The 23,320-nt window shown below is 40.1% G+C and overlaps 2 protein-coding genes across 2 annotated transcripts in view; both read left to right on the plus strand.

The window, feature by feature from the left end:
• Positions 1 to 85: 85 nt before the first annotated feature.
• Positions 86 to 13,432, plus strand: LOC139147615 (uncharacterized). The gene is made up of 4 exons (XM_070718765.1): positions 86 to 476; positions 7,031 to 7,423; positions 8,706 to 8,849; positions 9,909 to 13,432. Exons 1-4 carry the CDS (start codon positions 374 to 376, stop codon positions 10,448 to 10,450), a joined length of 1,182 nt encoding a protein of 393 aa, XP_070574866.1. The 5' UTR covers positions 86 to 373; the 3' UTR covers positions 10,451 to 13,432.
• Positions 13,433 to 20,167: 6,735 nt separating this feature from the next.
• LOC139147617 (low-density lipoprotein receptor-related protein 12-like) overlaps positions 20,168 to 23,320 on the plus strand; it is a 43,482-nt gene continuing 40,329 nt past the window's right edge. Inside the window, exon 1 of the mRNA XM_070718768.1 lies at positions 20,168 to 20,323. Within this exon, the coding sequence (XP_070574869.1) occupies positions 20,218 to 20,323 (106 nt within the window). The 5' untranslated portion in view covers positions 20,168 to 20,217. The remainder of the gene's footprint in view (positions 20,324 to 23,320) is intronic.

Genomic DNA, 23,320 nt, shown 5'->3' on the forward strand with positions numbered 1-23,320 from the left:
TTCTCTCCCCCTCCCCCTCCAAATATAACAACAATCGGAGAGAACGTCAACACTTAAATAGGTTGTAGCGGAATGCAGTGCACGCACTTTGAAGCCCTTTGCTACCATGGTGAACGTTGCTCGTTTTGATGTCACAACGCGCATGAACGTTTCAGGTTCCGGCAGCGCTCTCCGTTCACCAAAGCCTGATTACAACGCCTGAGTGACTCGAGAACAATACTCACTATGTTGACACCGGATCGTGAGAACAACTGCGTACTCGGCTAAAAAGGTATGCAGAAGCCTATTGATTGACGCACACGGTAGCTGCTGATCTGTAGAGTGGGGATAAAAGGCTGCCCTTGGTAGGGAGTGGCGAAAAATTTAGCCCATCATGGCGGATGGGGAGACGCCAACACCAATTTCTGCCTGGTTTATGCTGTCGCTATGGTGTCTGCTTGGAGTTTTGGGATCAAGCAGGGCGTCTTCGGACACCTGTGAGTATGAATGCCATCTCTATCTACATTCAGTTGTGTCGCAAAATTTGGTGATATGCGTAACACACTACAAATGTCGCGCCTATTCATGGGCAAATTTTGTCTTATACACGCACTTAAATGACAGATCTTTTTGCTGCCGACGAGCGAAGGACATACCCTTATTAAGGCTACATATCGAGATGGAACTAGTCTATGCGGTGTATACGCGTGGAAGACAGCTAGACATCTGTCTTCAAGAAAGTACTCGACACCGTCGCTCGTCATTTTTAATGATGGACAAGGGCATAATTCTATTTACCTTCTGAAAACAAGGGCAACTGGTTAATCGGTAGTAGCTGTATTGACCATGATGGCAAACCATGCTACTATAGTCACCTAGAAACGAAATATGCAGCCACCAGCTTACCAAATCTTTGAAAAGTGAAGCCATTGTGCCTTAAATATTTTTTCAATTGGCTGGCATGTTTTGAGTTTGTGTAAATGCCTACAGCACAGAACCTTTCTCACGCTTTTCTTTGCTGTAAGAGTTTGTGGGTTATTGTGCACCGCCAGTGAAGTGTCCCCGGCCATTGTGTTTCGTATATGTACAATGTCAAAGAGGTGAAAGTCCGGGGGCGTGCGTTCACGTATTCGCCGACGGAGGTCTAAGGGCATAGGGGCCAGTCCGTGCATTACCACGGCAAAGTCGTGCTTGCGACATGACCTTGTTATTATGTTCAGTCACGGTCCGTGGTTCAGTATCCGTGAGTATACTGTATCCGTGGTTATCTCGTTCGGTAAAAAGCTACTCGCAAAATTTGAAACTGAAACCCGATAATTGAATGTATTCTACCACAGCGAGAGAATTACATTTCATAAACGGCAGGGGCCAATAACACCGCCAGCGGACGCGGTTAGTCTGGTGTAAAGTATCATATCTTGTTTATGTCACTTTGGTAAAAACGAGGGGGATCGTATTTGGTCTGTATTCGGGACGTAATTACGTTTAGATCTACTAGTACACGGTGTGAAATATGCAACAGTTTGCTCACTGCAAAAGGTCATTTCACGCCCCCGTGCGAAAGAACAGGAACGCAAATTACCATTTGTAAGCAGGATTTATTGAAACCCTTTTGTGTACGCTTTTTCTAAGTGGTTTATTTTGACATCTACATTCGAAAGGACGACTATTGTTTTAGGCAGTCGAGGCTTTTTAAAGGGACGTCACAATGCAGTGAACCCACCTCAAACGCCAGATGGCTTGCATTACCACATAGGTAAAAGCGAGAACACGGTGTCGTATTCCGATCATACTCGATCACGTATCATTTTCCGAACTTTCCCGATGACATGAGACGTCATTGCTGCCACTTTCAGTAATTAATCGGCCGGTTGCGGGTCGGTGACGTATCACAATGATAATGGAAAGCAGACTAGACCAACAACTAGTCATGTTTTTATTCTCGAGACGATGAGTCAGTCTATCAGTTGTGGTATATCAATCGTTGTAAAATGTTTTGATGAGCCTACATTTCGTTCACTTTAGTTTAAAATGTAACTTATCCTATAATTTTGTATTGTGTAAATTTCATTTTGTTACTGACTGTATTCCCATGCTATACTTTGAAAACCTTGTTTGCACACGTCATACAGTTTATCCACGACGGGCAATTTAAACTCCATCAGCTTAATTGTCTTTCCGTTGTTCTTTTGGGCTGCTATTTGTAAAATTATACATTCATTGGTTTTGCTCCAAATCTCACTGAATGTCTGGTTTACAGCTTGCCAATTGTATGTATATACTGAGTGCCAAAGTCGACTTTTGTCTCCTGTATAAAATGTAAACTGCACAAATTTTTTCCGTTTTTCCCCCCAAAATTTTGATAAAAATTGTAGACGATGAAAAGTGATGTCCATCTAGTCCAAAATTGTCAAAAAAGTACAGAGAAATTCACAAAAGATGGCAATATTTTATAATGAAATTTTGGTGGGAAAATTTACAGCACTCAAAGCGTTAAGAATGTCATTTTGATAACTGATCTTTGGTTTGGACTGGGATTCATTTGTCAACAAATTAAAGTAGTATGCGCCACGAAATTGAAACCCTTGCTCAAGCTTCCCCCTGGAAAATTTTCAACCATTCTCTTTCAAAATCAACAATAAAAATCGGGGATCACTGTGTCCATTTTGATACCATGGAAACAAATTACCTGACATTTACCAATAGTTCAAATTCAATATGGCTGCCATCCCTATGGGCAAAAATCAATTTTCAATTTTCACAAAACATAAGCCAGTAAAAGCTTTAGTTACTCCATGAGCGTCAAAATGAACCCCCTCAAATGGTAGACCAAAACAGTATTGTAAAAATTCGAGAGTCCCAGTATCTGTCCCCGAGGCGCGTACAGCCTTAAGATGCACTTTACACGCAGCGCATTGTGCTTGTTTGCAGACAAAGTATTTTGTTTTCAGCATGCCTAGGGAGAAGACAAAAAGGATATGCAGGTGTTTCGTAGAAGAAAAAAACGATAAAAGTATTACAGCTAGGAGTTCATGTGTTACCTATATGAAACCATAAGACATAATCGATCATCTAAATTGCTCAAAAACTCGATTAAATGTGCTCCTGAGAGACAAAGCTGAAGAGAGGGTAACGTCAAACAGCTAAATAAGTTGTAATTACTTTATATTTATTTCTTTTCTCTGGAAAACATAATCCAATAAGCCTAATAAGCCAATAAGCGTAATACATACATATGTCATTGTTTAATATCAAATATTAATTGAGTGATGTAGGGTTACTTATGACAATGTGAGTATCATGATAATGACCTATGACCTACATCGTAGCTACAAAATTGTTTTTTTATCACGTGACTTCTTTAGGACAAAAATCATCTAGCCACGTGACTGTTTGAACCTTGCTTTCTCGTGACGAACCGATGTGAATTTAATGTCAATAATGCCGACTGTCACGACGTCTCGATTAGTTATTGGATGTGTGGTTCATGCAAACATCATTAATTCAGATGAAAATTGACAGTCACTTACTATTTTAACGCAACGAATACGGGCAATTTGTAGATATGTATGGCAGTATATAGTCTCGGAAATTAGGTCATAAATGATTTAATTAGGCCTTCGTGTATTTAATAGACTTGATAAACCCGATCCGACTGGCTACGAATATTACAACTAGATGGAGCCAGGCGAAATTCGAGAAAAATACCATGTCCATATGTATGAAATACCGTGCTCGGAAACTTAGTCTAGTCACGGTGTTCATCAAAAAAGCTGGCTGTCGTTTTTTAATTTTCGAGATCTTTATCATTCAGAAATACTCAGCGGCAGTTCTTGTCTAATTTCTGATCATGACGAAAGCTAGACATTTGGCGCCAAAATGGTCACGCGGCGGTATTCTCATCACAAAGAGTTCATTTCAGTTCATATCAATATCATACAATATCATACTACTTGAATACCCGTCGAAATGAAATAATATTTTAAAAATTGCTAGTGACGTAAACAGAATTTCAAGAAAAAGAACTCGGATTATTTTTTTCAAATGAACCCGTTTCTTTGAGTCGTCGTTCTGTACACTCTTTGCGAAACTTTATTATCAATTTGAAGCACACGATGGACGTACATTACGAGATTCGTCATTAAATGATCGAAAGTAATAATACTCTTATATTGCCAGTATTGCAAGAATCGATTCAATTGAAAAGTGTAATTAAATTGCAGGCGTTGGGCATATAGTGGCTTGCACTAAGCTTTTCTGGACGTATACGCGAAGTGGCCCGGTTCGTCTTCACCCTACCACCCGTTGCTTCAATTTCGCGATCACCTCACCTTCAACGCGGCTGTCTGTTGACGTTTATACTTTCATTTTACCCTGTCGAGATATTACACTTGATAAAGCCACGGTGTTTAGACAAGTCTACCACACCTCCTTCGGAAGCCCTCACGGTTACAACATTCGTGATGTGAAAAACAAATGGCAAGACAATAAAAACTACCATCAGCAGTTTTCCTCCATTGCAATTCTCCGAATGGAAAGTGTTGATCCCCCAGTTTATTCCACAGTTGAAAAGTGCATTTCAAAATTTAAATTGCTTCATAGCGTGTTATAGCGTGGGTTTATGGGTAGCGCGAGCACCGATAAACTGAATCAACATCCTTGCCTAGTTTACTTCATCAGTTACTCCCTGCCGCATTCGCTGTAGCCACGCGTGTGTAGAGAGAACGAAGCTTGGTTTCTCGTATCCTGGCAACGGCACGTGACAGCACGTGGCGATCCCATACTGTGTCTCAGTTTCTTCTAGAAAAGAAACATGCCGAGATCAGGGTCGTGTAAAGTTCGAGTTCATTTAAAGGGCCATAAAATGCTTCATCAGTATTTTGATAAAAAAGATAATTTCCATTCTCAACCTACATACGTCAACATCAGTTTTGTAGTATTTGCTCTGCTTTCGATTACTCTGGTAGGAGTTTATTGAAAAAAAACCCCAGACTTCTACGTCACGAGGTAGCAATAACCTAATTGCGATATGCATGCATGATTTCGTGTTTGCATTAGATGCAATAGTATGATGGAATAATGAATGAAAGCGTGCATGCTTGAGTATGCAGACAACGTTTCAATTATTTGTGCGGTATTTATTAAGCTCGAAAGGGTTTTGAAAGTGTGCGCTGCCCTCAATGTGCTGGTGAGGATGTACGGTAACAATGTCGGACAAGGTTTACTGAATTCAAATAAAAGTTGAATTCAGGGCTAGTGGACCCTCCTATTGTCGCTTTTGAACTTGGAATTGGATGTTGGCCCGATGTTGATAGACTACATGTAAGCGTGACTTTGAAATCAGACAGGTAGACATTTAAACTTGGAGAATTAAGGGGACATGTCTGGCTTTCAAGAATAAAAGGGAGAATCTGTTTAAAATGTGTACGATCAATTTTAATTGGCCCAGTGTAAAACAACTTCCGTATGCGGGTTTGCTTCCTGACAGAAACATATCTGCCATTCATCATATTTTCTTTGTTTTTTTCCTCTCTGAATTATCTGTTAAGGCAGCACCACGCGCCTCGAAAAGTTAAACTTTTTCTCAGACTTTCCTCAAGGAAACTTAAGCCGTCCTCTTTCCAAATCAAGAGTGAAACTCAGAGTGGAAATTTCGGTACTTGAGAAGCAAACCACGTAAACTTTGCCGATATTGTAAATTCAAAATGGCAGCCATGCTTCCCAATGTTAAATGTTAACCCGATTGGGAAACAGTAAAAGTTTCGATTTGCACAAAAATAAGACGACTAAATCTCCATTTACAACGAAGACTTCAAAATCAGTTCGCAGAAGTGGCATACCAGCAAAGTATATTGTAAAAGCCGGGAGTCCGAACACTGTCCCTGGTTGTCCAATGGCCGCATGGATGATGACCAGAGTAACCTTCCAACGCATGCGCAGTAAACACTGTAAAAATAATATTTTTTCTCATGTATATGTCAACTAAGTACAATTTATGGTAGAGAAAACACTGCCATTTATAACAAATTGTTGCCATCGCTAGCTACAGCTGAAACCAATTAGTGTAAGCATTTTTATTGTAGTTCAGTGCAGTAGCTTCGCTGTCTAATACTGAAAATGGTTGTATCATATTTACGTCTCTTAACCGAGTTTGAGCGTTGCTTTGATCTCCTTTTAAAAATACTTTCAAAGCTGTTTTTGTGGCAACCTTCACAGAGCGGTAATCTTTTCATAGTTGTCACTTTCAGGTAATCCCGTGAGAATTTACATGTTACAAGCCCTCCATAGAGCAACCACCTGTAGCTGTACCATGCTCCAGTTTACTTGAAGTACCAGTGTATAGTGGTCAATTGTGACACAATCTAAAAGAATATTGATAGTGAAAGCACAGTCGGTTTCATTTTATTTGGCCTAGTTTCTGTATGAATATTGTATCAGAAACTAAAATATCGTGCTGTTAGTACACTGGCAATATTAAGGTTTTTTTTCAATACTCTGATCTCATAATCTACATGCATTATTCAGTGCGCCACCTACGCATGAAATAATGCCACACCCACCTCTCTTTAGAAAGGCAACCTCTATGTACAGTCTACGTTTGCTTGATCCCTTGGCGGACCTCTTTTGACTCTATTTCAAACTGTAAAAAAATAGAGAATAAAATGATGACAAAAGATGCAAAACGATGTAATGCAACGACATTGTCTCTTCAAAAGAAAAATACGATAGAGGCACTGACAAACAGCCCATCGATACATACAGACGTAGATACGAGCACACTCATATATTCAAAGGGAGTTTATATACGGAATAGCGGATACAGATGGATAGACAGAAAAACATTTAGACAGGTCGGTAAGTGAGTGTCTGGGTCGATAGATAGATTGATAGATAGATAGATAGATAGATAGACAGACAGACAGACAGACAGATAGATAGATAGATAGATAGATAGATAGATAGATAGATAGATAGATAGATAGATAGATAGATAGATAGATGAATCAGTTGAACATATTTTAAAGTAATCCAATTTTTTTGCTAATTGCAGACTATATGGCAAACTGGGACCACTGCCTTGACAAGATCGATGCTTCGGTACAAGGAGGTCGTGTCAAATCACAAATACACCACAACTATGCCAAAGAAATAGACTGCGTCATGACCATCGACGCCATAGAAGGCCAGCAGATTTACATTCAATTTGAACAATTTGACATTCCCGACGTGTCTGATGGCGTGTGTAGGGACGCCCTCTACGTCTACGACGGAAGTACCATTCGTAGTAACAACTCCCTTGTGCCTGAAGGCGGACTTTGCGGGTCTAGCCTTCCAGACGATATCAAGAGCACCAGCAACTCTGTCACCCTGAGGTTCAAGACGAACGGCAAAGTTTGGGGAACTGGTTACGATTTTGTTTTCGTTGCCTTCATGAAATCCTGGGGTGAGTACGAAGTATCATGATGGTTACCCCAAGACATTTACAGGAGAAGCCAATGGCAAAGAAAGTGATCGTGCGGAAAAAGTAGTCGCAAATAGTTTATTGGCGGGCCGGGACGGCATTTATTTTGTTCTATCAGTTGGCGGGAAAGAGGTAATCTCTTTTATGTCAGTGGGCACGCGATTTTAGTAGGAAGGACAAAATCATGTGTTAAAGAGAGGGCAAAGGGGAACTTTAACATGGGAAGAGGACGGCACTAAAGACTCTGAGTTCTTATGGTGTGACGAGAGGAGCACCTGGGAGTTTTGGTAGTGTAGAAGGGAACGGGTAAATATTATGGGAGGGGCTCTTTTCAAACCGTGATGGGAGGGTAGCTACGAACAACCTTACTTCCCCTCTACAATGGTATTTTGCCCAAAATTATTTTAAATGCTATATTACATTTAAAAACAACGAAAACAACTTTTGATGAAATTTCTTGAAATTGACTGGTTATATTAGGGCTGCATTTACCCCTTGCATAATTTTAACCCACCAGGCTAGGGTTAGGGTAGATGTTCCGTCGGTAAATATTGAAGTAATGTCAATTAAACCAATATACAAGGACTGACACTGGCTCAAAATGTTGTCAGATGTGCAAGTATTCGCTGTGATGTTAGAACTGTTCAGGCTTTTGGTGCGGGTATGGAGCCATAAAAAATCATCCAGTTTTACTTTGAACTCAAGTCGACAGCTAAGAAAGCAAGGTCACAGCGAAATATTCAGAATTTTTGTGTACCGGAAATACGCGTAGGTTTGAAATTCGTCCTCAGCAGCTCTAGTGACCGGTTCTGTCGTTTTAAGTAATGCCTCGCTGACAATTATTTTGCAACCTTAGTGAGTCATGAAATTTTCAGGCGGTCGACCATATTTTCATAATGGTGGATTTCTACAGGTAAAGCACACAAGGTTACGGAAGCCAAAGTTAGAAAGTTTGAGCAATTTCATACTAGAATTGCCGAAGAGATGAAAAGATACATGACTTTAGCTAGTTTCACAAACAAACAGAACTGTTTGCCTTGAAAACGATTGCATTGCAATAATAAATATTTATGACATCACTGTCTCAAACTCTTGCAAGAAGTCGAGTTTTTACCCACAATGCATTTCAATATGCAGTTTGACCCCTTAGAACAGGAAAGACCATTTAAGGTAACGAGAATTTGAAAGTAAGTTATTCACTTTGTTTGTTAACGCTCGTCTTCAGTGACCAATAAGTTATTTACTCTATATTTTTCGTCTTCAGTGACCCATACATGTCCGAGGCGAGGAGATTTTCGCTGCAAAAACGCCATGTGCATCGATCCGAAGTTGCAATGTGATGGCAACAATAACTGCGGTGACTCCACGGACGAGTCTAACAACATGTATGAAGCGAACTGTCCCCTGCGTAAGTACAACCGCAGCACGTGCTGGCCACACTCTGTAACTAATTCAAATTCACTTTTGTTTCAGGACAGTCCCGTGTGTATGTACATGTACGTATGTGTGTATGTACGTGCACGCGCAAAAAGGAATCAGTCGAAAGGAAGCAATTTGCGATAAAGCTGTGAAAAATCATGTTTAAGCTTCAGAGAGTACCTCATCCGAAAAGGATTTATGATCTTCTGAAATGGTCATTGCCGTTTGAATTCATGCATTTGATTTATGTTCACTTGATTGAAGACCGTCCAATTTTCTTGTTGGCTGAGAACAACACAGCGCAAATTTAAATGCCTTCAGAAAAAGGCCTGCTTACGGTACAAATTCCCGTGGTTTCTCGCTTGGGAGAAGGTGACGTTTATTACAACCAGAACTCATCAGGCATTGCCTTTAATTTTTTCTGTCATGATATCTACTCATCATTTCGTAAAACATTTGCTCAGAGGATCAGCAACTGTAACTTTTAATGGTTTTAACGACTTATCTTTGTTTTTTAATTATCAATTATCCCAGCTTCTTGTTCGACAGCTTCCAAAAGCATGTTGAAGCACCTGCTATTGAGCTTAAAGCGTCTCTGCACATGTTAAATGCATTGTTAGGTTACGTTTGAATTCAAGCTAGAGTTCACTTGTCTTCAGTACTTGCACAATGCAGTTTAACGAGTTTACACATACATGTACAGGCTGAGTTGACCAGCTGAGTACTGTGTATTTCGACAAGCTGTGTACTATAAATTTAGTTGACATTAAAGCCAAAACTGAGAAAAATTATCAAAAGTTACAGCTTCCGGCTCTGTAATGTGTACTATACAGTCACCTGTAATCTAAATATGCCCATACATGGTCAAAGGGACGTTCCTTGGTATTCAAAATACCCATGCGAGCGCGCTGTTTTTAAAGAGTGGCCACCCGCTTAAAATCTGTGATTGGTTAGGTTTTCTCTTTCCATGGTAACTGTGGCAAAATTGGAACTCTCTACTACCTCCATGCTTTAAGGTACTAACTTTAACCCCAATTTCCTCTTTCAGCGTGGACGGACATTATTGGCAACATACTGCGACTCGGAAACGCCGCCATCGTCGGTCTACTCGCGGCTCTCGTTGTACTGGTTGTCTCCATGATCTGTCTCATCGCCTGTTGCTGCAGGAAGACCCGTTCGTGCACGGGAAACAGCAGGCAGAAGAGATACATCCGCTACTCGCAAGCCGTGCGCGGCGAGATCGCGGGAAACACGCTGGAGTACCAGAACGAACGGAAGAAGACGAGGAATAAGGATTCGCAGTCGACCTTGCGGAGCTACACCCCGGCAATTATGGAAGGGGGCTTCCTGGGCGAGGAGTTCTTGAAAGGCGGCCGGCGGCAAAGCCGTGAAGTCTACCGACCCATCAGGGAGGATTCTTTCCCGCAGCTGCCGACACCGTCGAACACACCCGTCAATGTGGATTCCCAGCAGCAGAGAAGTCTCACTCCGTCCGATTTGCAGGAGGCAAACATCTCCGCAGTATTGACGTCCCTAGAAAAGGAACAGCGCCAGCAGACGACGACTGACGTCGAGTGCCATGATATCTGACGGGGCGGATCGGCAAAAGTTTTGCTGGCCGAATCTTTTTAACCAAAGCTCGAGTTTAATTACTGTACAGTTCCTGTGTCTGATTGATATCAGTCAGTTTTTAGACTTTAGTCGCATTTTCTGTCACCACTCTGATCAGCATGCAAAGAAGTGAGAGGATAGACATCTTCGACTTTGAAGAACAGGAAACCAAGTACCGCGATTTATTAGAAAGGTGCCATCTTAACATCTGCCTTGCTCGACGGACAATTGACCAAATTCCTATCTCGTCGAGCTGCAAATGTTGAAGCATAAGATGACGTCGATACAATTCTGTTCGTGTCAGCAAAGAGGGAAACAGAAAATTCTGTACCAACTGAAGATTGTTAGCGTTGTAATTGCCTCAACTCAGTGCCATAATTGTTTTCCAGCCGACGTCATTACTGCTATCTTTGTACACTGTATTTTTCAACTTCCTAAAGCAGCAGAGAGCCGAGAGAGATTTAATGAAGCACCGTTTAGATAAAATTCAAGCTCATTTCTGGGTACACCGGAAGAATACGAGGCCACATGCTGCTCATGGTATACCAATCAGTGCTTGTCTGAGGACGCCTTTAATGCTGAATAGATACGGACATATCCCCTGAGATAATGCTGAAGCGTATCGCTGCTCAGAAAAACGGCACATTTTTGAAACACGACTTTTCAAAATGAGTGAACAGCGACTCTTGAAGCATAAAGGTGAAGTTCAAAGGCAGTGTTCAGACATATAATCATCTCACTTGTAGTGACTTAAACGGTCTGCCAGTAATATTATTAATATAGCTCAATAGCTGCCGATAGACGCGATAAAAAGCTTCTTTATATTTAGCAATTCACGTGTAGTGCAACGGCTTTGGGACGCTATACACTGCACGCTTGTCTTGTTATACAAGCGTAGACATTGGATATATGTTCGCTCTAGTAAACACGATTGGAACTAATTTTGGATAATTGGATGGTGAAGTAATGTCTTTAAAATCTGCAAATGTAAGCTAATCTACTTTTCTTTTTACGTTACACAGTGTTTTAATGAGTAATTTGTAATATTGAGACATTCAGTTATAGGGCACCTAAGATGTTTGAGAAATTTGACAAATATGAAGATCCAATTATCCCAAAATAGTTACAATCGTGTTAGTATAAAAACCTGTGGCTGCGATGGAGTTGCACGTGATGCGAACACGTGACAATAGTTGTACTCATTATAGCTACGCTTTAAAGCTGTGCACTATAGAACAATATTTTTCACAATCTTCATTTACAAACACCCCCGGGTATTTAGCCTACCTACCGAAGCTGATCCATGATCTCAAGAAGGGGTAATCAGGGGGCGGGGCGAATAATGATCGTCACCGATAAAATGTTTTAGCTCATTAAGAATTCCACCAGTTTGAACTTTTGTTGCATTTTTCATATTTTTGTTCTGTTTTTAAAATACGGCTTCTTTGTTCGCCAAATCATGTCGAAATACTCAGTGTTCAAACATGTGAACATACTCCACTGTATTTGTGGAATTTCCTGTTTTGTTGAAAACCGAATTCCCGTCCGTATTCCTTTGTCAACAATCGGGATTGCATATTTTACTCAATCTGCTGTGTTTGCAGGGCCAATATTTTTTTTATTTAGACAACACATTTCACGGAGAAGAATAAGTACAAGTATATTGAAAACATAATCAAATGTTTGAACTGACGTCCTTGTAATATACACGGTCATAATTTAACCGTTAGACTAACCGCGCATGAAGGGGAGGGGGAGGGGGAGTCGACGTATTTGCCCCACTATTCTTCTTCAGTCTGCGAAATAATAAAGGTATTCGCTTTCAGCAGTCTCCTCTCCGTTTATAGAACATTTTACTTGCATTCCTTGAGTACTTGACTTCACAATACTATCATCAGTAGACTCTCCACAGTCGCTGTGCCTTGTTTTGTGCGCGCCCACGATGGGCCTGCATTAGAAGGCAACGCTGTGCAGCAGTGAGCACGCGCTGCCAGACACAGCGACTGTCCGTTTTTGCAAGGGTATGAATATTCATAAGGGTAGTGACCTCAAAAGAAACACCTATCTAACTTGGCGGAGAGAATATATACTAGTAGCCGGTAGACCTATATACGTGGTATGTTTTTATTTTTCATTTTTAATTTTATTTGGCTATGGTACTTGTCATTTTTTATTTGATTAACGGATGTGTGGGGTTCTATAAAGTACCCGGATCAGGCAGAAATCCGACCGGTCGCTTGCAAGAACGTCCAGACCCTGGGATTCGCGTCGCGTCTCTGAAGGGCGCGCGCGTGTTCCAACAGGGAAGAACGCGAATCGCAGGGTCTCTGCCAGACTATATCATCAGTACAAAATCAATTCAGAAATATTGCCTAACCCTGTTTCTTAACGCGCTGACCTTACCAGAAGATTAATCCTTTGGTCAGTATCAGGCAATTAAGCTAATGACGTGAAACAGAAGCTTTCTTGTAACCACATGTGGGTATAGAGAGATTGTGTAGTAACCATAGACACTCTACTATCGATGTAACATTGTTACCAACATATAAGGTCAAGTAGCCAAGGAGCGCAGCTAGAGTGTTCAGTAAAAAAGTATAAAGGATGAGGCGACCATTGGTGACGTAGGCATGTCTTTATTTAAAATGACTGACTGAAGAAGGAGAGTTGAACATAAAGCTCGACCCCGCCGCCCGCCCGTCGTTCGTATGATGCCCTGTGTCTGTACACATAGATTTTTGAATCGAGAGATTTTACTCATATCTGTAGGCGCTTAATTCTGACGCATTGGTACTTTACTAAATCAATAGAATGAAACCAGTGGTCGAAGTTTTTCGTGAAGTTTCAAAATTCCTCAGCACGGTTTTACATTTTTGTATGAAAAATGTACTTTTATTGCACAGTACAATTTTATATATTTCATGTTCTCAATAAATAAATATGAATAAAGACACTAAAACTAAATCGACATCGTCAGAAAGAGTCTATTCATATTGGCTTTTACAGAATTGAACATTTGGGGCTTTCAGAACTAAGCACAGCAAAAAACATCAACGTTTTCAGTTCTTTCTGTATATAGTAATGTTGTTGTTGCATCTCACATCCAGATTACCAAACAAGTGTCTACAGTTTATACCGGCAAGTGCATCCGATATGACAATCGACTTAGTTTAAGAAACTGACGTCATTGTAGATATTAATTTATGTATTCAAGATTATATTTAATTCAGTTTAAGACTACTTTTTTAGAAACTAATCCGAAGGATTGTCCTTGTGACAGTAGTCTGCCTGGAGCTGAGTAAGATAGTTCGCGCCTCGGAAATGAAAGGCCCAAACTTTTGCTGAAACTATACTCAAGCAAGCGTTCAACCATTCTCTTTCGAAATAAAGAAAAAAAGTCGGGGGTCACTGTGCAAATTTTAATACTAGAGACACAGATTACCCAATATTTACAGATATTTGAAATTCAAAATGGCCGAAATCACTGTGTTTCCGCTAAGGAAGAAAATAAAATTTCCGACTTTCCACAAAAATTAGCCGGCGAAGACTTTATTTAATCCATGAGCTTTTAAGAGAGCGCCCACAAGTGGTAGACCAAAAGAATACTATTAAAGTTTGAAAGTCAGAATATCTGTACCCGAGGCGCATTCTAGCTTAATGGCAGAAGATTAATTTCGAAGGTGACCTTTAGGATGAGAATAAAATAAAAAATACAATAATCTCATTTTCATTTTTTATTTACATTACAAGTTACATCTTGAGTGTACTACAATTTTGAGAGAACAAAATGTCCAATTATTGTCAGCGTTAAAATAAGTTTTCTAGAACTTCAATCGGAACGGTAATGATAAAAAAATATGCACGAAAATTTTAAAATAATGAATAAAGTTTGACTAGTCTTGCAAGTGTTGGGTATTTGTAGCATTCTGTGTTACAAGATATTCCTTTCGCCGTTCACGTTTTGTGTATGCTGTGGGTGAATGCGGACTTTCATGATTAGATTCCAAGACCTCGAGGCGCACGGGAATTACTTCGGAAAAAGCTCATCCGGAGGCAGTCCCAGTTGCAGTGCAGCAACAAGGCGCGCGTCACCGCTTGAATGCGTCCCTTGTCCCCTTTTCTGTAGAATCATCACATACATACTTTAATGAACTGACGATAGCCAGTAATTTTCCTTTGAATGCAGTGCAGCATTGGATATTGCATTGATACTCTAATAGACCTTACTCGGTGTTTCATAAGCACTGTCTCGCATAAAACGCATTTCTCACAAAGAAGAGAGATTACTATGACATACGCATTGACGGCGGAGATAAGCGTCATGGGGGCGGCTATGCGCATGCACTTCGTATCATTGCTTTAATGTGCTGTCAAGGATGACTCCAACATGAATAATATTGCCGGTTTCAGTGACGCATCATGCCACCCTCCCGTTAATTGACTTGAACGTGTACAACTTAAATATCTAGGACTACGGTTGAAGGCAGCGTATGTAAAGGAACAAGCATCATTACTGACTTGTAGGTTGAATACGTAGAGATATCCATAACACTTTATTGTGCTATTTACATTATTTCGCATTGCATGATTCACTATAGTGTAGATAGTCATTTTGAACTACTTTTGGCCAATTGTGGCAAAGTGTACTTCAGCTGTTTTAATGTTGTGATCCGTTATTTCCTTTCACGTGCAAACAATTCATTAAAAGGTCTTTTCCATTCTTATGTGCCATATACGGACTTGGTTAGGCTTTTGAATACGTTCTCAGCTTACGAAAATTGTGCTGAAAATTGACTACACAATGTTGTGGCGTGTATATATAGTCCGGAGGATTGGCTCTTCCATGAATGATGCACTGATGAGACCAGATGGAGCTAAACCTATGCAAATATTTCTAATATGAAAACAATTGCACTTTCTCGACCAGTGGAGGCCATATTGGATCACATGGCTGATGTTAAGATGTAGCATATGCATAAAGAAATTTTACCGTACAGTTTACTTCAGTGTAGTGCGGTGTTTGAACTATATTCCGACCTAGATTGAGCAAAATTATCTGGAGTATATCAAAACAGCCCTTGCGTTTGGCATGAAGACTGGAATTATATATGATAGCTTATAGGACTGTATTGAATCTCATTGAAAATGACTTGTATTATGCAAGATATGTTATGTTGTATTTTTGCTACGCTTCATAGAAATCGACTCGGGTAGGGTTGTGAAATTCAAACGGCTAGGGGCACAATGACGGCACCGGAATCGTTTTAGAGCTTCAATCCGATATCATCCGTCGGTGACGGAAAATAGATATGATCTGTATTTCGCTCCTCCCCCGGGCTTTACTGGCGTCCATTGTCGTCATGGTAACACGTCCCTGACAAGTGCACTGACCGCATTAGCTATAAACAAGCAGCAATTCAGTTTTCGTCATATTTGCAAATAACTTTGTTCGCCATGTGAATACGTTATAAACCTCCAGTCTTCCGACGAATGCCGGAAAGTTGCATGCTTTGTGTCGGAAATCTGAACTCGAAAACTACCTTTATTTGGTAATTTTGCGAACACAGCGGAACAGACGTCAATCCGTCATACGATATAGATTTTAAAAGACCGCAGAATTTGAAAAATCCGGTAAAGTAATTTTTCTATTTCCTTGCTCAAGAGAAAGATTTTGTTCGATGTCTTAAATTTATTTCGATATTTGTCGCCCCACTTTCAAATTTCTTTGTCACAACTTAGAATCTATCACGTGCCGCCTTTTCGGGTTTACAAAATTTGTTCTCAGTTGTGTAAGCGCGCAAAGATTACAACCTACCTTGTAAAGGAGTCACCTTTATCGAAATGGGACATGCGCATTAGATATGGCGCAGCTGGATTTTATTGGATTCTGCAGATATTAGCGCTATACAAATCGCTAAAAATACACTAGGTCGTGAGACGCCCTACAGCCCATGACTTCTCTGTCTGATCGAAATGAATCTCGATGAAATGGGCGGGAACAATTCCCTCTCGGATGCATTCGACGACATCTGTTGCGACAGAACTTTCTCTCTCATTAAAACGAGGACTCTTTTGAACCGAAGCTTGTTTAGCACGATAGCGATTATGTTTTCAATTTGATAAGGCTATCTCTGAAACAGGACACTTGCGGTGTGATAGATATGTGCCTTTATTTGAAAAATATAGATTTACCTGCACTTTTGATCACGTGAAAATACAGCTCCAATGCATTCAATAACCATTTACTCGAAATTAGGCAGCTATATGGTTTTTTGCCGACGCTGGGGCTTCCTCAGTAGACCTATGGCAGTGGTATGTATGTTTCTGTCCGTATGTCTGTGAGTGTGTATGTGACCGATTTTATTTGAACAGACGATTATAGCATGAAAACAATTTTATTTTTTTGATTGAAAGTAACACCAACAGGTCGATGAATCTTAATTCGCAAATTTTGAGCGTAATTATGAATGTCACCTAAAGAGGGTCTATGAGTAAACAAGGACGGCAATTGATAATATAAGCATCTATACACAGCTTAGCTGTAACATCATGACAAACATGTTTTAACATTCATCACCTTGACTACAGTGTTTATATTGGTCGTATGGGTCCCATACGACCCCTGAGCGCAGTTCCGAGGACCTCATCTCTTTAAGTTAACGCAGATTCGGTAAACTAGAGATCAGAAGCACTATCGCTTGGAGGAGGAACCGAATACAAAAATATGTTTTTACAATAGTTAAGATGTATTTTCAGTGTAGACAATTAATAGTGACAACGTTTGATGTTAATACTTCAACCAGGATGTAACAGTAGTTGATAAACCGAGTTGTAAAAGCTGGCCACATTGAAGCATTTGCCTAGACGGTTCATAGGAACGACCATGAAAGATGCTATTACAATCAAAACAAAGGGACTATATGACATGCAAACATAGACTTTAGAAACCTTCGCTGTCAATTACACCATGTTCGCATAAGGGGAATTGACCTGGACATTTCATTACCTCCTTAGACAATTTGAAGTTCATAATAGTCAACAAAACAACCCACTGAAAATCATTCATGTCACAACGCAAATAATTTCAAAGTTTCACTTCATAAGTGTAAATTTCTCAAACTTTTATTGCAGTTTCCAAGTATATTAAATTCTCTATGCAACATAGACACTGGGTACAAAAAGTTTTTCCTCTCTATGGGACTGTATAATCTTACTTGTAAAACGCACACTGTTGGTGACTTTCAAATTAATTTGTCTCAAAAAGAGTGACTATCCATCCATTTGACCTGTAATCGGTGTTCGTAGACATTATATTTTCATCTTCCATCAAGCCATGCAACTTCAGAGATCCCTCGCAAGTTCTGAAGGTTTAATGAAAGTTTTACATCACAGGCACATAAATTCTGTTCTGGAGATGAATTTATATGGTGACGTATTTTATGATCCAAACAAACGCGTCGCACTCAGCTTAATCTTGCATTTTTCAACCATTCCCGCGTGGACAGCAAATTAAGATGAATACCACGCCAACATGACGGCTTGCTAGAGGATTTTATACCCCTCAACCGGAAGCTCGCGTCAATTTAAAGGTGCATGACGATGATATCCTTGCCACGCTCGATTGCGTCTTCCAAGAAGTAATAATATCCTCCACAGCGCCTTCCTGTCTCTGTCACCATGGTGATGAGCATGGCTACGAAGAGGTGTTTTGATAAATTGGCGATATCATGGTCGAATATTAGATCCGTCTCAATTTTCTCCTCCCTTATTGCGGCGCTAATCATCAGTTTTATCCGTGACCGTTGCTCACACCAAGAATGCAGGCTGTTCATAAACACCTATATTCCCCATTCTTCAATAACATGCGAAGAACAGAATTTCAATCATGGAAGTTAACATTATTTATTCAGAAAAGCATAGCTCTTCATGTTGGCTAGTATTCATCTTAATTTGCTGTCCACATGGGAATAGTTGAAAAATGCAGGATTAAGCTGAGTGCGTAAAGTAGGTTATTGTTTCATTTTCAGAATGTAAAAGCAAGGATTGAAATCTACCCATGATAAAACACACGCCAATGTTTGACGAAACGTTTTGTCAGTGTGAGATCATTGATTCATTAATGCTAACAACAAGCTTTCGATTAAAAGTGTTTTAATCAAAACAACGGAATGTCGCGAACTCAAGACGATTTTCACTCATTTGCAGCTCGTTCCTTATTTTATCTGTGAAGTTGACGATTTAAAAGAATAGAATTCTGAATTCATAGCCAGCCAATCGGTAGGTTGACGGATTTATCCGATTTTTGTACAGGAAGTAAAACGCAAAAGTGTCGTATTAAACAATAACAGATAGATGTGTAACTGAATTACTGCTAAAAGATCGGCATAAAGGTGGAGAATTCTCTTCTTGGTAAAATGTCAAAGTCAAAGAGTTCTGGAGTTTGAGGTTGATTTTATAATATGACTACCCTTTGTGATAAAGATCTTTGGTGACAAATGCTGAATAAGTTATTTGTCGGTCATCCTGTCTGTTGCTATAGTTACGTAGTCTATCGTGTCAGTGACCGATATGGGGACCACGTGATGTTTTGTTCAGTTCTTCGAGCTCGAGATAGGGAAAAGTATCAAACGGGACATTCCAGGATACGTGCAGATCACAACTCAACAGTGATTATGAAAATACGTCAACATGACTTTGTCGCTGTCGATTTGAAGTGGAGATTTGAACTATATACAGACAACGTGATCCCTGAGAAGCTAGATGCGATGGATTAAGGGAGAACCTTCGGAAATTCACGTCGGTTTAATTTTTACTCACTTCCGGTTGAAAAGTGATATTAATCACCGTCACATTTCCTGAACGAGATTTCTGACACCAAAAAGGGTATAAAAATTGAATTGAAGTCATGAAGGCCATGCTTCCTGAATGATAGTTGTTTATGCAGAATGCACCTCAGAGACAGATATCCTGACTTTCAAATTTTTACAACTCTCTTCTGACCTACTACGTGTCGGGGCTCGTTTTAAAGCTCTTATAGAGTAAGACAAATTTTCATCGTCTTTTTTTTTCTCGAAAATCGAAAATGATAATTTTTTCCTCTAGAGTTAACACAGTGATGTGGCCATTTTGAATTTCAAATCTCGGCAAGTATTAGGTAATTTATTTCCCTAGTATCGAAATTTGGACGATGACCCCTGACTTTTATTCTTGGCTCATTAACCCTTTGAGCGCAAAAGTCAATTTTAGTCACCTTCATAAAATGTACCCAAGTCAACTTTGTCAGATTTTTGCCAAAATTTTGATAAAAACTGTAGCCAATGACGTGTGATGTTGATTGGGTCCAAAATTATCAAAAAACACAGGGAAAAATTCATAAATTGGTAAAATTTTCTACTAAAATTTTGGAGGGAAAAATTAAAGCACTCAAAGGGTTAAAAATCTTTCTCTTTTGAGGGTCATACCGTCTTAATGATAAAGTGTGATCCCAACTGGCTGTGCGGAAAGGAAACCCGCGCAATATCCTTCGATGGAGAGAGACGCTTGTTATTGTGAGATACATGGATGCGTTCACACATTCAAAATATCAACGGATGTTCACACGGTAACCATAACAACTTGTCACTGTCGCCTCCAATGTAATGAGAACAAATATCGAATGAACTAGGGGGACTCCCCGACGCATACTCGCAAATCACAGGCCCAACGTCCGTGGTTCAGAGCCCGGGCAGTCGGCCGAGGGTGATGCACTGATGCCGTGGAAAGGTACGGACGTGATGAATTCCATATTGAACACGGCGATACCGCTCTTCGCCTTCGCCGTTCTATATCACACGACACACGTCGATTCTGTGGCAGGTAGGTTTTGACGTCCACTTGTTCCACACCTGTGTAATCACGCAAGTAGTGGCACTGCCGCGGTATGGGGAAGAAACCGAGCCCCCGTTAGCGGCGAAGAAGTCTTCCCAGATGTCCTTCGATATGTAATCCTGTTTTGTTTTTTTTCACTTCTCGATGCCATCGTAGTGAAACACGCAAACGCGCACAATCAACAATACTTTTTGCTTCCCTCTTCCGCGACACCTTTTTAAAACGTGATTGTTATAGCTCATCGCTAATTTCATGAGAGCAGATGTCTTGATATTGTAATCAAAACAATTTAAAGAATATTATTGGCTTAGATAAATCATACTATTTTTCTCAATCAATTAGAAGGCAGCGTTCAGTATCATTTTTGCTTTAATATACAATACTAATTCAATACCCAATTCTCGATAATTTCAAGGGAACTTAATACTTATCTATGGCAACGAAATCTCTCAATTGTACCTGAATATTATTTTTATCAAAAATGACATCAATAAAGTCAAAATTTAGCGCGCTAGGCTGTGTAGTACTTGTAAGTCACAATTTTTTTTCGTGGAGCAAGCCTTTACACGGCCCAACCTGATCCGAACACCGTCACCTGCCCACGACAGAAGAGAGCGGCGTATTTTTTCCGCCGTTTCTTGCGAACAGACGGATATCAACAAGTTTTTCCTCGCTGATAAGAAACTGCAAACAGAATAGAAGAAACTGCTGTGCAACAACTCCCCACGATCCAAACACTTGAGCGCTTTTATTCAATCGTGAAGAAGAAGAGAAAAACAAAAGTGCGGTTGTCATCGTCAAAATCTTATACTCCGTTGACAGTCTGCGCGTACACCGACCGATAAGGAGTCCGAACGAACCTTTCATTTTTCTACGAAGGACCCTCCATCAATCAAAGACTATTAACTGAAGTCCTTCGAGGGATTATTTGTCAATATTCAGTTTTCCTCGCTGTCGCAGTGTGAATCCCCATATACTCCTCAGAACTTAAATTGATTGTAATCTTCATAATTCTAAGGTATGTTAATTCTTTTCTAGCCGCGATCCATTGACTTTGTGCGCTCGCACTTTATGGAAAATTATCGACATCAGTGTCTATAGGACCGTGAGGAAGTCCTAAATTAGCGATGGCTAAGAGCCTCGGAGGACTTGTCGACAACATGCAATATTTTTTGAGAAGATGATCTCTCTCTCTCTCTCTCTCTCTCTCTCTCTCTCTCTCTCTCTCTCTCTCTCTCTCTCTCTCTCTCTCTCTCTCTCTCTCTCTCTCTCTCTCTCTCTCCCAACATGCAATATTTCTTGTGATGATGATGATTCTTTCTCTCTCTCTCTTACTTAATTTGTCAACTTATAGGTTATTACATTGCTGAGAGAGAGAGAGAGAGAGAGAGAGAGAGAGAGAGAGAGAGAGAGAGAGAGAGAGAGAGAGAGAGAGAGAGAGAGAGAGAGAGTGTGTGTGTGTGTGGGGGGGGGAAGGGACAAGAGGAGACAGACAGTGAAGTGAGAGTGTGTCACGAACAATGAAGGAGATTGAAATGAAGAAAGAACAGCGGTTTGTGTTCAGAATGGTTACGCTAGGCTAAGTACTTGAATATGTCTCACTTTCCCGTGTGGTTGATGCTTTATGAATTTTGTCAACGATATTATACAATCCATGTTTTCTCCTTCAATAAGAACAGCAATAGGGAGAACACCATATTTCTCTTTTGTAATGGATACACCTGAACTTAAATATTGCAAATGTTGGTCCCATGCAAAGACTTTGCTCATTTTGCAAGCTGAGAGGCCGGATGTCATGAAACATTATCGGAAGAGGTGTGCATTCACTGTACGATCACTAAATATATCAGTGTTCAACACTGACATTGAGGAATCGCAATGTCGGTTTTATTCATACATTAACTTCAATACTGACTCGGATTGCTGATGTCAGCACGCACCTTTTTACGGTTTTCCTGTTGTCGCGATCGTTGGTAGCTACTACATATGACATGTTCTTCCGGTCGGATTTGAATATGACATGCGTTCCTTACAGACGCATTGCTGTACATTTTGTCATATTTCAATGTGACTGTAGCATTAGGCCATACCAAGTAAATTCATTGTTTCGTGTCCACTCAAAATTCCGAAAGGAAGGCGGGTAAGCAATCAAAAACAGAGACAAAAAAATCATACAAAATCACTATGCAATTATTTGATAGTTTTCTCTCATGCAACATACTCATTTCCTGTAAATATGTGCTCCTAGATGGTACTACTGCGAAGAATTGGTTTGTTGCAATGTACAAGTCTTGCCTTTGTTTTGCGACAGAATATCGTCAACAATGGAAAATTCTTCAAGAAAAGTTTGTGTTTTTTCCATAAAAGTCTCGAAAACCTGCGCGCTTGGGACGCAAAACAAAGAGTTCACTTACTGTGGCCTTCCTTGGCTGAATGACTCTTCAAACAAGCAAGTCACTTGAAGTGATTTTGTTTTATAGTTGGACAAAGTCTGTGATTGCGTAACGGCCAACTAACTAAATTTAGTTCGAACTGCAATCCATATTTCACCAGTAGCATTGCACGCTGTATCAATGGTCATTCAATACATCATAGGGAGAAGGAAAAGACAAAAATGAAGTTGTTTGTCGAAACGAAATCTACGAAAATGTCATCAAAAGAAACTGTTGCAGCTTTCGTTCCCTTGAAGTCAATATTGCAATATTGTCCCGACATTTCTTTGTGTAAATTGTATGTTTCAAAATGGACTATTGGTGCTACAACCCATTTCCGGTTCCTGTTTTCAGATTGGCTCGACACAAGATGACTATCTAAAAATCTGCAAAGCTTTTATTATTTCAGGTTTTTATTCTCTTTGTTACACTGAATCTTGATTACGGGTGCGATATATTTAACGCTTTCACGACTTGCATGTCATTTTGAATTCCCAATCGCGTACTAAATCGCAAAGCTAGCAGTAAATGTACACTGTAAACGCGCACATTC

Source organism: Ptychodera flava, chromosome 13 (assembly GCF_041260155.1).
Source record: "Ptychodera flava strain L36383 chromosome 13, AS_Pfla_20210202, whole genome shotgun sequence".
NCBI lineage: Eukaryota > Metazoa > Hemichordata > Enteropneusta > Ptychoderidae > Ptychodera > Ptychodera flava.